The sequence below is a fragment of the Gallinula chloropus genome, assembly GCF_964237585.1.
Source record: "Gallinula chloropus genome assembly, chromosome: 9".
In the NCBI taxonomy this organism is placed as follows: Eukaryota; Metazoa; Chordata; class Aves; order Gruiformes; family Rallidae; genus Gallinula; species Gallinula chloropus.
The window spans coordinates 16,800,230-16,817,826 of NC_140094.1; the positions used below are offsets into that span (position 1 = coordinate 16,800,230).

The following is a 17,597-nucleotide window of genomic DNA, read 5'->3' on the forward strand; positions in this document are numbered from 1 at the left end:
TCAACATTTTTCCACTCACTGCTCTAGAATTTTCTCGCTATGTGTGGGAGGCAAAGGGAAATGGGCAGCCTCTTCTCAGTGGTCTGTGGGGACAGGACAAGGGGCGATAGCCTCAAGTTGGAGCATGTGAAGTTCCACACCAATCTGGGGAAGAACTTCTTCCCAGTGAGGGTGACAGAGTCCTTGGACAGGCTGCCCAGGGGGTGTGGAGTCTCCTGCTCTGGAGATACTCCAGCCCCGTCTGGATGCCGACCTGTGTGCCCTGTCCTAGGGACCCTGCTTTGGCAGGGGGTTGGACTCGATAATCTCTGGAGGTCCCTTCCAACCCCTACAAGTCTGTGAATCAGTGATTTGCTGAATTCATCCATTCTTATGTCTATCCTAATAATTGCAGAGTGTAATCTAATTGTATAACGATGATAAGCTACCTTGCATGGTATTCTTGGTACAGGTAACTCTCTAACCGCTCAGAAGCTGCTGCATTTAACAACAGTACCATCTAGTGGCTTTGTGTACATCCGAACTGCTTTGCTTATCCCACAGGAGAAGGTGTGCTAAGCCTCTGTTTCTGTACAGGGATCATGGGAACAAAACACCAACGCGATAAAGGAAAAGTTCACAATGAGTTTTTATTCTCTTGATAGTTGGTCTAATCTAGGAGTTTACCCAGTTACATGTTTCTCTCCAAATCCTAGATCAGAAACTTTTAGCCCAGATGAGATGCTGGCTGTATGAAAACAAAAGAGCTTATAGACTCATCCAGCCCACATGGATCTGTTTGGGTTTTTAATGAAAAAGGAATATCCAGTGGATTAGGGCCAGAAGGAAAGTCTCAGCTGCTGGAGCCTGTAGGCAAAAAAATCCTATAGATGCTGTGCCTGTCTTCCTTAATCCATGGGTGTGCGGGAAACACCGAGGGAGACAGATTCTTTGCTAATGCATGTGTGATTTAGAAGTGTTTTCTTCCCCCTCCACCCATCTGCGAATTCAGCTGCATCTCTGCAGTATTTGCAGCATAATGCTACTGTTTCTGAGCCAGGAAGTGAAGCTAATTCAAAATACATTTTGACTTAGTATTTAAGCCCCAGCTTGGGCTCAGTGCCAGCCTGGAAATACTAATCTTAAACTCCATGAGAATTTTCCCATCTAGATTTCTTGCTTTCCCTTATTTTATTAACTTACTCCTCTTTGGCCAGCTAGCTTGGAGCGATGCCTCTTGCAAAGCTGTGTGTATCTGCAGCAGGATGCATCACTGATTTCTGCTGTTGCTAGGACTAGGCTGCTGAGTGACTAAAGGCGACTCGCTCGATTTACAAAGGCAAACCATGAGAAATACAGACCTATAACTGCCAGCAAGCTGCCTGATGCTTTCCTTACAGTTCCTCTCCAGGAAACCGGTGGTTTTAGGCAGAAATGAACTTCAGGTTGCCATGTGCAGTGGTAAAATATGAGAAAACCAGTTAAAAATGAGGAAATACACGTATAATAAGGTCACACTTAGAAAAAATAACCTGCCTCAACAATTGAAGCTCCTAAATAGTTTTAACTCATACTGTTTCTAACAAAAATAGATTGTTAAATGCTCTTATAGGTAGCAGGTAGCTTCAAGGATACAGCTTCTGCAGCTCTCCCACATAGCTCATCCTTCCAGATCTGGCTAAACCAGACAAAAATTCTGGGGCTGGTTTTGACCTATCCCACCGCAGCAGTAGGAAACAAACCATTTGAGGATGCTGTCCCTGACTTCTACATGCTTCAGCTACTCACCAGGCTCTTCTACCCTCCTTAGCACCCCACTTGACACACTGAGGTAAGACTGTTGGGGAAATACAGCTTGTGCCCTCTTTGTGTCTCAATGCTACAGGTTGGAAAACTGATCAAGGAAGCTGCTTCTAAAAGCAACCTCAAAAGGGTGACATTAGAGCTTGGAGGGAAAAACCCCTGCATTGTGTGTGCAGATGCAGACTGTAAGTATTTGCTGCTGTTTATTTGCTGTAAGAGGCTATGAGCTTGGTGCTTTCTGCATGCTTCTGCTGTCCTCTGGCAGCTAGCAGGCCTGGTGTCAGTGGGACTGCCGCTGTATCTCCCTGGATGGAGGAAACCCATGTCTAGATCTGCTTTGCTGGTACCCAGCACAGGGACCATTCCCAGGGCAAAGAAGCAAACCATTGTACTGTTGCCTTCCTGAAGGATGGCTACAGTTATGATTAAATCTTGCATGTGTCTCTGCTGTTTTCTTTTTGGCTGGTGGTACTGCAGAGCCGGAACTAAGCAGAGTGGAAAGTGGTTTCCTAAAACGCAGCCCCTCTGCAGGCATTCCAGTGACAAAAGGGTTTTGTAGGACCTGATCTAATCCAGCCTCACCTCTGTCCTGAGGGTCTGAAGGTTGCATGTTCTGTTGTGACTTATTGCATCAGTGGGTAGTGCTAGGAGATGGACATAACATGTATCCTGTGACCACCAGTGACTGGCAAATCTTGTTTGGCTTGGGGAAAATACTCTCTACTCTGTGGCACAGCACAGTAGAGGTTAAAGATGTTTGTCATCTGCTAACAGTGAGCATTGCAAGGACCTGGTCTGAGCACACTGCCTTCTGAACAGTCAGTGCTCAAAGTAGCCTTCAGGAAACAATGCAAGAATCCACATCTGAATTCCTATGGCAAGAAAAACTGGTTACTGCCCTCAGTGAATCCTTGTGGAAGAAAGTGTCAGGAGCTATGGCAGACTAGACCTTGAGACAAAAGGCGGGAAGGGGGTGGAAATAAGAAGAGATCTGGTGTGAGGGCAGTATGAGGCCTTGTGAGTGCCTTGTATGGGTGTGGACCCTTGTCAGCATTTTTTCAAGAGGCTTTCAAAAGAGAAGGGAAAAAACAAGTCTGGAAACACTGGAAGACTGAATCTGTGCATGTGGTAACACTTTTCCCTCCTGGGCCATGTTGCAGTGGACTTGGCAGTGGAATGTGCCCATCAAGGCGTGTTCTTCAATCAAGGTCAGTGCTGCACGGCTGCCTCGCGAGTGTTTGTGGAGGAGCAGATATATCCGGAGTTCGTCAGGCGCAGCGTGGAGTATGCCAAGAAGAGACTTGTTGGAGACCCCTTTGATGCCAGAACCGAACAAGGGCCCCAGGTAACTGTGTGCCTGAGAACAGTTGTCCTTTGGTTTTTGGTTGTGTTTTTGTTTAATTTTCCTTGTGTAAATATTATCCTTACAAATATGGTCCCAGCAGAAGCGCTGAGGGGTGAGTAATGTATCATGGCTTTATTTTTCTATTTTAAATACCAATTAATCACAACTGTTGAAACATTATGTTGTAATTTTTTTTAAACACAAATGTATTTAATTCACTTCTTATCCAGCTTTATGGAAGGGGCTGTCTCCCTGGTACTGTAACACAAAGCATGTTGCAGTGAGCAATTGCGACGCGCAGAAGAGTGCAGCTGCAGAAACGGCCATTCAGCTACTTGGCTGTGTTGGTGATGACAAGTATTAGAGCCCAGGGAGTCCTGAGTCCCCACCTCCCCTCTCCTCCCCTGCCCCCTTTCTGATCCTTTGGAGAGATTTCAGCTGAATCAGGAGGAAGAACCATGCCAAGCTGCTGTCATGACCAGCCTTGTCAATGCTTCCAGATCCTTCCTCTTATTTTTTCCTTCCAAAGCAATCTCATCTGTAGTGGAGAGCTTTGGAGTAGGATGATCCTCAAGTCAGATCTTCTTAAAGGGCCACTGCTTGCTACCAAAGATAAAGGGAGACCTCCAGAAATCTGAAGCCTCCATCTCCTGGTCTCAGTACTCAACTGTGCGCTCTCCTTGATGCTGTATAGGATCCCTCAGAGAAGGGATGCCCGTGGAGACATCTGCCTCCCCTTAGCTGGCTCTAGGCCCATTTACATGATTCATGCATGCCAACCTCATTTCATATCTTCATGCATGGGGAATAGGATGTTGTACATCCCCTGTTTGTGCTGGGGCTATGCCTGTCCCTGTAACTTGCCTAGAAAGAGATTTTAAACTGCTCATCCATCTTGGGAAAATAATCCTATGCTGGAACTTCCTTCAACAGAGCTTCAACTGTTTCAATCTCTGCTCTTACATTCTGTTAAGGGTCATAAGTTTTTCAGGGTTATTTTTTGTTTGTTTGGGGTTTTTTTTTGATTGGTTGATTTGGGGGTTGTTTTTTATTCTTAATACAACATCATCACAGAATGACTAGGTTGGCAAAGTCCTTTAAGATCATCGAGTCCAACTGTTCCTTTCCTTTACTAAACCATATCTCTAAGTACCTCATCTACCCCTGTTTTAAGCACATGCAGGGATGGTGACTCAGCCCCCTCCCTGGGCAGCCTGTTCCAGGCCCTGACAGCTCTTTCAGTGAGGAACTTTTTCCTAACATCCGATCTGACCCTGCCCTGGCACAGCTTGAGGCCATTTCCCCATGTCCTATCTTCCTGTCACCTGGCTGAAGAGACCATCACCCACCTCTCTACAACCTTCTTTCAGATAATTATATAAATTATAGTTATAATCATCCTAATCCTTATTCAGAAGTAGCAGTAAGTGAGCTGCCTTTATAGTCAGTCCCATGTTAGGACCACGTTCACCTGGCTGCTCTGACAGAGACCATTGATTTCAGCCCCTGAAACCACTGGGAGTAGTTGGGAGGTTTTAAAGGGTGAAACACTCTGCAGTGAGCAGAACATGTAGAAGAGCTGCTTGTTTCAGTTCATCAATGCTCCCAGCTCTTCCCAGGCCGTCAGATCACTTCCCAGTGAGCACAGTGAGAGAGCACCGTGTTCTGGTACCACTACTGTGGCGTAAGGAAGATTCTTTGCATGCAGAGCTGTAATTAAGAGTAACACTAAGCCAGAATAGCAGCATCTGGTGAGATCTTAAATATGGCCCATCTGTCCTCTTTCCTGTGCTGGCTTACCTGTTAGACTTGTAGTGAGGAGAGAGAGCACCCCCCACACACCTGAACTTCTGTGTATGCAACCGTCAAACCCAAGATGGGAAGGTGTTGAGAGAGTGGGAGGAAACTGTTAATCCCAAAGCTTTCATGTGGCTGCCAGTGCAAAGGAACAACCACTTCCTCTGCAGATACAGTGGTTTGCTGTCTGGAGCCTGTGCTGTAAGACACGATGTGGAGAAATTCAAGCAGAAGAGCAAAATAATGCAGTGTCACAAGGGCTTAAAATACCTGCAAAACTAGCAGATTCACACCTGCCCACACGTTACTGTCCAAATTTTTCCTCTGTTCCTGAGGTAACCTGCTCTGCTGTGAGGTTTGGAGGTTTTTTACCCCAAACTGATAAGGGAATAATCACCAGGAAAAATAACCTTTCTCCCTCTTTCTTCATTTCTCCTTATCAGGCCTCAGTTGCTTCAGATCCACATCACTCTTTTGTTCTCCTGTGGGTCAGGTTGAACATAAGCAATGGCATTACATAAACAGTCCACGTGCTGCTATGTAGACCCCATTCTGGGATGACCACTGGCGTAAAAACCACAAGTGGGAAGCAGTTGGAGCCAGATCTTAGGCTGGTGGTGGTCATGGCCCGTGATCCTTTTAGTCTTACATCAGCCTCAAGTACTTGTAGCCAGACAACAGGACCAGCAACTCCTACAGAGTTCAGAAAGCATAAAATAGGAGAGACTCTGCAGTCTGGACTTTGAGCTGGTGCTCTGTGAAATCAAGCCACACTGCAGCTGAGCATAGTGCTCTGAGAAGCTGCTGAGATAACCTGGAGCAGGACAGCGTGGGGTGACAGGCAATACTTTTCCACTAGAAGTTAAAAGTTGATGTAAGCTAGTACTGGAGAAGTGGTTCTGTCTGCAGCTGCCTGTTCCTGTGTTGCACTGCACATACTAACTAAATTGGGGAACTGGATGATTCGAGTCTAATCCAGCCTTTTTAGAAGTGAGGAAGAAAGGTTTTACTCATGTCAGTTCCCTGATGTGAATTACTGTCCCTTGGCATGGGCCCTCATGGTCTGCATGTGGGGAAGAGACTGTCAGCTGCACTGTTGGGTTATGCTGATAAAAATGTCTCTGCTCTGATCAAAAGTAGGTCAAATTTAAAGAGTATTAAAGAGAAATAAGGCATGCTTCTGATGAGACTTCTCCAAAACTCACATGTGTCTGACTGTTGGCTGGCTGGAATTCAAAGGACACCACAAGAAACCTGAGGGATGATCAGGGCTGTTTGAGTAGAGTGCCAACCTCAAATGCAGACCAAGGGCATTTCTTAACTTTGGATTCATGTGAGCTGTATCACAGGAAGTAATAAAATACATCAGCACAGATGGCAAACTGGTTAACCAGTTACAGAACTGTAACAGCAGACTGCATTAGATGAGGCTGAGGTCGTGGTGGACTAGAGCAAGGATTCTATTAGAACAAGACTAGACTGGTGTTTTTACTGTAGAATCCCAAATACTGGGATTTGTGGTCTGTAAGACCTGGTCTACAGGAGTAAAATAAGCTCTAAGGCTGCCTCACAGCACTTGCTAGCCAGTAGTTACTCACCCCAAAACTTATTGTTTGATTTTTAAGATGATGAATCTTTTCCTCACACTGTAGACGTTTGTATACTTTAGGATTAAAGCTTGAAAGTAAAATATGCAAGTAGAAAGAGTCTGTGTCCAGCAGTCTGTTGGACACGGTTGTGGGGTTATTCTGTAGGATTACAAATGCTAGGTTTGGAACAGGGCAAAATACAGTCTTGACTTAAATGAAGCAAGATACAAAGATCTGGGGATTCTCAGATTTTCAGCATTGCATCCTTAGAAGCCTCCTTCTCTTTTCATTTAGATGGACAAATAGGAGAATTTTTTTCTACCAGATCGTGTGTTTTTAATAGAAGCCAATGCTCAAACCATAAATAATAGTGGAGTAGGGGACAGAATTTAAACAAGCCTTACAAGCTCTAGTTACAATGACAAACAGTTCCACCCTTGCATGTCATTTTTACAAATGTTTTCTTTCCCCAGTGTCTTTTCATCTAACTATAGTTTGCCTTGCAACACGTTACAGCTGTATAAATATCCTTGTTTTGTTTTCTGTGATGTGAAGTGGATGAACTGGATTGGTCTGGATCACAGACATGCCAGGATGGAAAGCGCTTGCAGATTTTTTTTCAGGTTATTTACATTTGGCAACTAAGCAACCAGACAAATAGACAATATACATGACACCTGCCAAACTTAGGATGTGACACTCTGTATCTGACACGAGGGCACACATCTCCTCCTGCAGTAGCATGTATTGAGTGTTCTTTTGGGTAGCATCTTAACACATGAGAGAACATGAGCACTTAGTACAAGCTGTCCACAGCGTGTGACACGCACATCTGTGTTGCAGGACATGTGCTGTTCTCTGGTTTTGCTGTGTACCAGAAGTACCCCAAGGACACCCTCCTGAAGCTTTGATATTTGTCTAAAAGCATGAAAACTTGGATTGCGTGTGGTCAGGATTAATAGGGACAGGATATAGTCTGTAATCTGGAGGACTGGAGTGTGGAACACTCCATGTAAACAGTCCCAACTGGCAGCTGGCCCTGCTGAAATAAAACCAGATGCCTAGGGAGGGGTACTGAACCAGTACAAGCATCTGGAGTTACCTGGCGTCCGGAATAATCTCCCATGCTGCCAGGGCACCTTGAGTGAGTGGGTGGAGTCTCTTATTTAATCCCCTCAATGAATTTGTCAAGGTTTTTGTTAGTTTTACTTTTTTAAACTTTTCCATATGTGTTTTACCATCTGCAGCGTGCTGGGCTGAGGTGTCTCATCGCTTAATTACGCATCATGCCAATAACCACATCTTTTTGAAACCTGACAGTGCCTGCAGAGCACTGCTGCATGTGTTGTGCAAAAGAAGGACCAGTTCTGATCAGAAATGCTGTGGCCTTCTGCACCTCTTCCCAGCACATGACCCACCATGCTTCTGGAGTGCGTGATGTCTCCTCCAAGTCCTGGTGCGGGGCTGCACTGGTGTGACTTCAGTGTCCTGTAACTGAACTGTTCTTTCTTCACCTTGCTGAACCCCCTAGTTTAAAGGCTGGTAACACAGCAGCACTCACTGTTTGAGATTACTGTGTGTTTAGGTGTGGGTGGGGAGGACTTAGACAAGGTTGGTAGTTAAAAGTGAAGATATGGCTTCCAGTCCAGGGAACAAAAAGTGCTGGGATGGTACTAGTCTCGAAAGGGATTCTGATTTTAAAAAGACTTAGGGCGGTAGGTGTTCTGAATCACCCACTAATGGGGCTTGTCTTCGAGGCTGTTTCCATAGCATGCATGAGTGGAAAGATAAGGAGGCAGAGCCTGCTGGCTTCTTCCAGCTGGGAACAGATACTGCAGGTGAAACTACATTACAGCAAAATCAGCTGAATCGATTTAGAATAGAACCGATTCTTTTGCTGGTCATATTCCCTGGCTGAGGGATCCCTGAGCTGACTGAGGTTGCTAACCCAGCAAAACACATCTCAAGCTGTTCTCGTGGTGCTACTGAGCTAAATCAGTGTATGGAGGAGGCAGGTAAGTCCCAAAGCTGGAATGAGATGAGTCACAGAACTGTGTATCAGGATGCGGAGGAAGACGTGAGGAGACCCCTCCATGTGGCAGCAACTGTTAGATCAGATTGATCTATCACATGCAACTTCACCTTGTGTTTTCCTGTGACTTGGGGCTGTGCCTGTGTCCTGTCTCAACTTGCTTATTGCCTGACTGCCATACCATAGAAAGAGATGTACGCTTACCTGGTCTGACAGCACCCTGGAAGTATGCCCCTGGGCCAACTACCATGACTCCAGTCTCTGGAACCATGATAATAAAGGTGCTGCCTTCTGTTTCTTTTCCTTTTGTGTCTAACAGATTGACCAAAACCAGTTTGATAAAATCCTGGAGCTCATAGAAAGTGGAAAGAGCGAAGGGGCTAAGCTGGAGTGTGGGGGCTTTGCCATTGAAGACAGAGGCCTGTTTATAAAACCCACTGTGTTTTCAGAGGTCACCGACAACATGCGTATCGCCAAAGAGGAGGTACAGTACAAGTCACCTGAACCTTCATATATATATATTGGCTGCTGTAAGTGGGAAAGAAAAGAGGTATGATCGTGCTTTGAAATGAAAACCTGAGGGAAGAGAACAGCAAAGTCATTTATTTCAGTGTCCTAACAAGTGCCTGATGCTGAAATCTGTTCTACTAGTGACATAACTGCAAGGTGAGCTTCAATTTGGAGGGGAGAGGATTGTGAGAGGAGGAGGAGGAGAAAGAGGGCAGAACAGGTAGTAAACCTGTCAACGTATTTTAGTGGCAATTTTTATGCACCTAATCGGTGTTCGTGTGCCAGCCCTTTCTAATGCCTTGCTGCTTTCCTCCATTTTATTTGGTTTTCCAAAAGGGAAGGAGCTCTGTGAGTGTGCTCACTGGACATAACAAACCCTTAGTGAATAACACCACCCTCAAGTTTTTCAGGAGAACTTGATGCAGTGCAGAATGCAAGCACATGCCTTACCTAGACACAGCTGCTGTAAATGCTGTTTCTGAATAAGGAACAGAGGTGATGGAGAGGTTCCTGTCTGAATCTTTGAGTTTACATATAAATAACTAATAAAAATAACTGAACCTGTGGCAAGCTGGAGCAGTTCTACATGTTCTTTGCCCTGAACGTTTTCTGAAGAGCCAGTTAAGCTCTCCCACTCTACACGGATGGGAGGTTGTATGTGCTGTGTGTCTTACACACCTCCTACTGAGTGGATTTGAAATTACTTGCTGTGGTTTGTGCATGCAAAGTAACAGAGGTAATATAATGTGTGTTCTTGCTCTGCCACTGTGTAAAAAAAAGAGTTACTTCCATGAAGAAAAGTGGGTCGAAAACTCAGGGACCTAAAGCTGGTTGGGAGGGAAGAAATGGTCCTGCTATACTGCTGCTGAAGAACTTTTCTCAAGTAGCTTTAGCATCTGAAATAATCCTGGATTTTGTTCTCATAGTGAAACCCCCTGAGGCTGACTGTTTTTTTCCTATAGGAAAACATTGTCAAAGCCAGCAAAGTACAGATCTAATACTTGGCTTTCGTTATTCCCATGCAGAAAAAACGAACAGGCTGCATGTGATTAGATCCTGTGATATTCCTTTGAAATAGAAGTTAATCTACTTTTCAGCATGTTCCCTGTGGAAAATAAGTAGTTGCCAAAGTCTTGCATTTGTATTTTATAGTTTAGCCTAGCGCTTTTTATGGGTCTGCTTACTGTTCACTTCTGGCAAAATGTTTAGATGTCTCAGATCTGCCACAGCATCTCTAAGGAACCTGGGGAAGATATCAGTCACTCTGGGCATGAGTTTCAGTCTAAAAATAGAGGGGAAAGAGAGCTGAAAATCTCATGACAGACCCTTTTTTTATGAACTGACTCCAAATCCCAAGTGATGATTCATGAAGCTTATCCAGTTTCATTCATTTGCAGTTTTGTTGTGAATACACGTTCATCCTTTGCCTGGGATCAAGGCTCCAGTTCGGCACCTGGATCTCACACAACAAAGGAATTTAGAAACCCTTGTTTCAGGCCAGGCAAACTGCTTGGTGTGGCTGTCAAGGTAGCATGAGTGAGACTGCATCTCGCTTTTGGTGGGCTTTTATAGTACTGCAAGGGCATGCAGGGTGAAAAAAGTCCCCACCTTTGATACTGTACTTGAAGAGAAACTCCATTCCCAGAAGCTGGGAAGCAGGGAAGCATTGTGTTTGCCTGCTGCCTTGATACTGGCAACCTGGGAAGCCGAGTTTCCAAGTCTGTGGTCAAACACATCCACAGTAAATGCATGGCATGCAAATAAACTGCATACAGGGACAGAATCAGAGTTGGAACCAAGGAAGAAAACTTGCAGTCCTTGAAATATTAATTACTTCTTGAGTATACAGAACTTCTGAGTTCAAAAGGAGAGTTGTAAATGGAGTAAGGATGAATCATTTGAAACTTGTCCAGATCTAGCTCTGCTTGTTTTGATTGTTATAGATGATCCGTTAGTTGTTGGATCTTGGTATACATTAACTGCTACAGCACATCACTCTGCTTCCTTTGAAGTCACTTTAATTAGCAGATTTTAAGAGGTTCTATCAGCAACTTCTGGAAGGCTAGGATGCAACGTTTTAAATACAGTATCCAAAAAAAGCATCTGATTCTGATTACTTCAAAACTACCATGATTAGCAAAGGCTTTTGCTTAAACATACTAATGTTTAATTGATCTCTGCAGATTTTTGGGCCAGTTCAGCCAATTATGAAGTTCAAAAGTATAGAAGAGGTCATCAGAAGAGCCAACAGTACTGAGTATGGACTTACAGCTGCAGTGTTCACAAAAAACCTGGACAGAGCGTTGACGCTAGCTTCTGCACTGCAGTCAGGAACTGTCTGGTAAGCTGCTTGGGACCAGTGTGGGTTGGGATTTTGTTATCTGGGAGGGGAGAGGGTGTGTAACTGCTTGAGGTAAGGTGTATTAGTAGGCCGCTTAATTCTTGAGATTCTGCTCAGAAGCAACATCCCCTCACCAAAATAAGGTGGTGAGGGCTGTACAGCCTGGTGAGAAGCAGACAAGTGTGTTCAATCGGTATAGTTCACTGGAAAGCTGCAAACGTAGGGATTGTCTTAGGTGCACAAATCGGCATGGACAGTAGATGGCACCACACCACTGTTAAAAAGAGAAGTAGCTATTCTTGCTTCCAAAATTTCCTGTTTTAATATCAGACTAACTTTAAAGATGGAATCCTGGGGTCTTTTCCCCCCACTAAAGACAGGAATTAGATCCAGTATCTGGTTTTGATGCATACAGAGGATTAATTTCAAGAGTTGGTGCCAGAAAAATCTGCCTCTGAGTAATATTTGCATAAAAATGGGCTTTGAAGGATACATGTGCTGTACATGTGTGAAGGGACAGTCCTTCAACACAGGCCATACCAGTCTCTCCCAGTCATTCCACCTTTCTGACATGCTGAGGAAGTGTCTGCATTAAGCTTCTCAGAGTGAAGTGCCTACAGAAATGGGGATAGAGCACAACTCTCTAATGCAGCCCAGCTTTTTCCCACACCTGGAAGTGGATGGTGGGGCCTGTTTGTGTTTAGACATCTCTGAGAAGGCATGTTGATTTCAGAACATGCCCTGTGAAAGTAGGGAATAGGATGGGCTGTTTATTTTAAGCACAGCTCTGAACACAGCATAAATGCCAGCTCAAGCATGAATGGCTTAGCCAGTAGAGACGATGAAGTGAGATGTAGGTCAGACTCAATACCACTCAAATACTTTCTGTTTCTGTAGCAAAATAAGATTTTAGTGGTAAAATCTGATTTCTCCAGTGAATGAACTGTACAGAGAGAAAACTGACAGATTTCAGCCTTTTTTATATTGCTGTTCTCATCACCTTATATTGAATTGTCTTTTGAAAATGGATGTTTTCATTGTAGGATCAACTGTTACAACGCACTCTATGCACAGGCTCCTTTTGGTGGCTTTAAAATGTCAGGCAATGGCAGAGAACTGTAAGTTTTGATCAATATTGTGTTTATACGTGGATGGTGAATGCAACAACAGTTGTGACTCAGTTTAAATAATGTTGAATTTGCTTTTAAACTGTCAGGGTTGCAGAATGCTGCACAGGGAGGTGTTAAGCCAGGACAGTGTGGATGTCAAGCACAAATGTGAGAACATGAGCAGTACCTTCAGGAGTACCTTCCTCTGCTTTATAAGCTCTGAATAACTCCAGTTTGGTCGATTCCACTTGCAAGTGGTTTTCCTTACTAGTCAGATTTTTAGATCAAGGGAGAAGTCTGGCACCTTGGCTGGGGACACAGGTACCCACCCAAAACTCCTCCATCTGTATATGGCTGTATCTGGGCCTCCCTTGACTGCTCTACCATTGCTCCTAGTTCGACCTACTTCTGACTTTCTAATGTTGGAGCTAGACCCACAAGGAATGATCCCCAAGATCATTCTATCTCCCACCACCCAAGGTTGCTATTAAATTATAGAAAGACCTTCTCTCTCTCTGCCCCAGCCTGACCTGTTACACCATGGCTATCAGGGATTCCAACTCTAATTAGTTACTAACACAGAAATTTTTAAACCCTCTAAGTCAGAGATAGAGCTGAGGAATTGACTTAAAAAGTGATTTTCATCATGTATAGGAGAGGGGCAGGGTTTATTGCCCCATTTGGAGGACTCTTCAGAGGAATCTAATGCACCTACTTTTTCACAAGCCAGATTTGTTTCTGGGAACCATTTCCAGTAGCTGTTCTGCTGCTCTGAGATGTTCAGATGCCTCACTGGCTAAGCACAGCAAATGAATGAATCCCCAGTTGGGACATATATATTGAGACCTTATGGTTTACTTTGCCTGACTGCCTGGCTAATTAAAGGATGTCAGGGGTTTATCCCTTGAGCAAGGCATGGGAATAGAGCCAGATTCCACCATCCAAGACATAATGCAGTGGGGTCTGTTGTCAGTACGTGTCTCTGGAGCAGCAGTGCCCTCTTGATTATGTGGTATCTCATAGATAGAAGCTTGCTTTCAATGAAAAGGTAACTGTCTAAGCCCTGATAACTATGTTTACCTGGATGTTTCTTCTACAGGTTCTCACAGCAGGACTTGGGTTTCATGAGGCTGATAGTCACGAGGGGTGTCTTGTGGGTTACTGTGACCAGAAGCTTTCCACTGTTCCTTTACAAAAGGGTGTAGTTGTGTGTACTTACGTGCATGCACTTAGTGATGATTAGAAGTGGTGGGCTGAGAGAGGGTATAAGTTAGTTCAGATCTGGTTTTAATGGCCTGATGTCAGGTCCAGCAGCTGTTGATCAGTGGCTAAAATGCAGTTGTGTCGAAATCTCTTCTCTTCGGGAAGCGCATGTTAACGTGCTACAATTGTTTGTCCCTTTCCCTTCTCTCTTCTCTTCCAGTGGTGAATATGCTTTGGCAGAATATACCGAAGTGAAAACAGTCACTATTAAAGTGTCCCAGAAGAGTCCATGAGAACAGAAGGCCTAAAATGCTGACACTCTGAATGTGACACATGGGGGACGTGTTCAGAGCGGGGGCGGGGTGTGTGGGGAGGTGGAATAGGAAGGACATGGAAACACTTAACTTTATTCCTCTAGAAACACTGAATCTACTGGACTCTATTTTGTCAACTGGCTCTTCAAAAACTGATCCAACTGACCCTGCTGGCATCATTACTCACACCTGTACTGTACAGGTTCCCAGCTGTGCATCTGTCTGCTACCTGTGACTGAAATGCTGGTCAGTCATAGTGTTTGCAGGACATCTGCTTTCAAACTGTACCCCTGAAGGACTTGGACATCAATGGCATGTTAGAAAGTCTTCTGGTACCAGTAGCATGGACACTTAAACACCTTCAGAGGCATATGGGCCTCACCTCACTTGGCTTAAATGGACTTGAGTGGTAAGGCTAATACACCTTGACTGAAGTTGGCAGAGTTTGTGTGAAGATTGCAGCTGGAGTTTGGAATGGGAGTGCAAGCTTTCATGGAAGGATCTGTAAAGAAATTCTCTTTGAAAGAGCTGTCTTGGTCTCTCTAAAGATGTATGCATTCCCCGAACTGGTGATATTCTGGCCCTGAATGAGGTTTGTGGGAGTTTCCTAGAGGACTCCTTTGGGGCCAGTATTTCACCCAGCAGCGCTAGACTTCAAAGCGTCCTTTGAACCCAACATTTTGGTGTGCACACATTTCACATGCTGCAAATGCAAGTTCCTGACTTGCTTACCCTTTTGGCTCCAAATGAGTCACAATTGTTTCTCAAACCTTCACTGTAGCACTTTTTGCAAGAGGATTTTGCACTGTACTTACCGTGATGACACAGAGTTGAATGCTAAGCATGTAGCATGGTAGATACCACAGAAAACGTCCCATGCTAGTCCTTCTGATCTGGGGACAGGAGCAGAAGAGCTGCAAGAAGCTTTTCTGCTCTCTCTTCCTCTGTAACTTTCAGGCTGTGTGGACATCTCTTGTTTTTTTTGAGCCAGAGCTGTTATTATGAGAGTAAAACTCATATGCTCTTCTCACTGCTTCTTTATCCCGTATGAATGTAGCTTAAAATAAATTTCTGGAAGTACAGTATGAAAAGGCAGGTGTTCCCAAGCACACACTGTGTGCTAAAGGTGTGGGTGTACAAACCAGTTACCATGGAACAAGCTATGGCTGGGCTTAAGTGTGTCATCAGCTTTGCAGTAATTGTCCTTGTGAGTGCTGTCATCTTGTGGCAAGCACAGAGGAGCTGATCCTTCACTGAGGAAGGAACTGCCTTGGAGTGTCTCTTGCTTACAGTCGTGTAGGTATGCACCTACACAGAGAGCATCCCTGGAGCTGTCACACCACCTTCTGCCTTAGTATCTCCTGCAGTAACTTCTTTGCATGCCCAGACATCCCATATGCTGTCTTCAGCTCCTCAGTTCACTGCTCTCCCTCCTCCTCCTGATTCTGTACTGGAGAACCACTGGCAAATGTACTGGAAGTTCCATGTCTGCAGGAGCTGTAAGTACGCAGGAGTTAGTTGTGTCAGCTTGTTAGGAGGTTTACCTGATCTTGCTGGGATTGTCCCAAGAGCAAACAGAGGTTCCTTGTGGCATATCAACAGGTAAAGACTGGGGCACTGGCAAAAATTGCTGCCTGGAGTTTTCCAGAGGTCAGGGGCTCAAAGCAGAAATGCTAACCTCTCTTCTCTGATGCTAGCAAAGATTTAACTGGTACCTTCCTTTGCTCAGAGATACACCCGTTCAGTAACAAGTTCTATTGTGGGAGTTGACCTTTTGTCAGAGGGGGAAGGAAAGTGGGTGGCAGTAAGTAAGGATAAAGTTTGCATGAGCCTAAACTTCCTTATTAGTGAACATTGAAATTGCACTTCAATACTGCTTAACTCCTTAAATGACATACATACCTCCAACAGTGGTGGATAACTAGGTGCCTGTCGTCCTGTGGGGATGTGAGACAGGTAAATCTCCCCGTCCAGTCAAGAAAATGTCCTCCCTTCCCCATGAAAGGCCAAATGGGAACATTGTAAATAAGTTTCTATTTTTGTAAAACACTTAAGAGTGCAAACATCTTCAGACAAGCGTTTTGCTTTTGCCGACTAGACAGTTTTCTAGGGCTGCAGTCAGACAGTAGGGAGGTAAGGCAAAGAGTAAAAGGCTGGCTATCTTGATTTATCTCTGTATTTTTGATAAACAGTGGTTAAAATCAAAATCATCCGAAATGCTTAAAATCGTAGTATTCTGGCTTTATACCTATGATATATATTTCACCTCTTTGGTTTTTTATTTTTTCCTTATCAAGTTTTTAAAAAGTCAATGTATCTCTTATTGTATAAATCAGGGTTTGACTCTACACACTGAATTTTCTAAGTTATATAACATTAGACACTAACTTTAAAATAACCCCTTAGAGGGTATATATTCCTTCATTGCACAGTAAGGCTTTCATATGAAATACTACTTTTTTTTTAAAGAACTATATTTATAAATTAGGCTACAGTTAATCTAATGTATTTTTATAGCTAAAGGTACATGAAAATGCTATGTTTAAACCTCATGTATATATTTAGACTATGGGTATCTTTTTGTAATAGTTCTTGTTCCTAATAAATGTTTCACTTTGTGAAATGGTTTCGAAATGCTACAGGCTGATGTTGCTCAGAAAAGAAGGTGGAGGAGCAGGAAACTTCTATTTACTTAGTTTAATAGAAGAGTATTTTTAATACTGTTTTATTCACACTGCTTATTGCTTTAAGATAATTCCACCCCCTGTAATGCACGTTAAGACCCCTTCCCTCTGCAAACAGCTTCCACTCAATCCTCCTGTCACTGTTTCTTACTTCACTCTGAATTCCACCCATGTTGTGGATGGAGAGCTAAGAGGGGTGCACTTCACTCTTGAGAGAGAGGCAACAATATGTTTATTGATATAAAACAAAAGGTGTAACAGTGTTTGATAATAAACGCGACTGATGAAGGTTTGATGGTAAGGCAATCGTGCTTGTTTAGTGTGCAGAGAGCAGGGCCAGATGAAGCTGTCAGGGAGACCCTCCCATTGAGTCACGAGGTTCAGAAAGGACCCCCTTGAATTCTAAATTCCTTCTTGGAGAGGAGCCTAGTTGCAGCTGTATCCAGTCTTGGTCAACAGTTTATGTCTAAAGGGTTATATATATATATATGTATGTATATATACACACACAATCCATCCTTTATACTTCTTAGCTGAGCTCACAAAGTTTTCCTGCACTTATTCCCAATTCACTTACTGAGGATCTGTTGCAGCAAGGATTCTCTTGACCTCGAGGAGTAACCTTGAGAGGTGTCCTTTTCAGGGGGAGATCTTGTGCAGCCTGCTCTTGTTTCAGGAGAGCTCAAAGGGCTCTTGGTCTGCTCACTGTTCATGGAGAAAGATGTCTAGCTCATAGTCGTATTTACATCCCACGTGCAGGTGCCAGGGGACACTGCCCAGCGTTCTCTCCAGGTGGGTACATTAGCAGAGAGAGCCCCTGGCTATTATGTTATCTGCCTTCCCCAAATCACCATGAGGTGGCTGCAGACATCACAACCATCACCCATGGTT

General features: G+C 44.1%; 1 protein-coding gene across 2 annotated transcripts in view; it reads left to right on the top strand.

Moving 5' to 3' along the window:
- ALDH1A3 (aldehyde dehydrogenase 1 family member A3) overlaps positions 1-14,032 on the top strand; it is a gene marked incomplete at its 5' end in the record, with an annotated part of 33,511 nt that extends 19,479 nt beyond the window's left edge. For both annotated transcript variants that reach the window (XM_084268167.1, XM_084268168.1), the window contains 6 exons: positions 1,865-1,967; positions 2,943-3,127; positions 8,865-9,029; positions 11,239-11,396; positions 12,440-12,514; positions 13,929-14,032. In XM_084268167.1, the coding sequence (XP_084124293.1) occupies positions 1,865-1,967; positions 2,943-3,127; positions 8,865-9,029; positions 11,239-11,396; positions 12,440-12,514; positions 13,929-14,001 (759 nt within the window). In that variant the 3' untranslated portion in view covers positions 14,002-14,032. The remainder of the gene's footprint in view (positions 1-1,864; positions 1,968-2,942; positions 3,128-8,864; positions 9,030-11,238; positions 11,397-12,439; positions 12,515-13,928) is intronic.
- Positions 14,033-17,597: the final 3,565 nt, after the last annotated feature.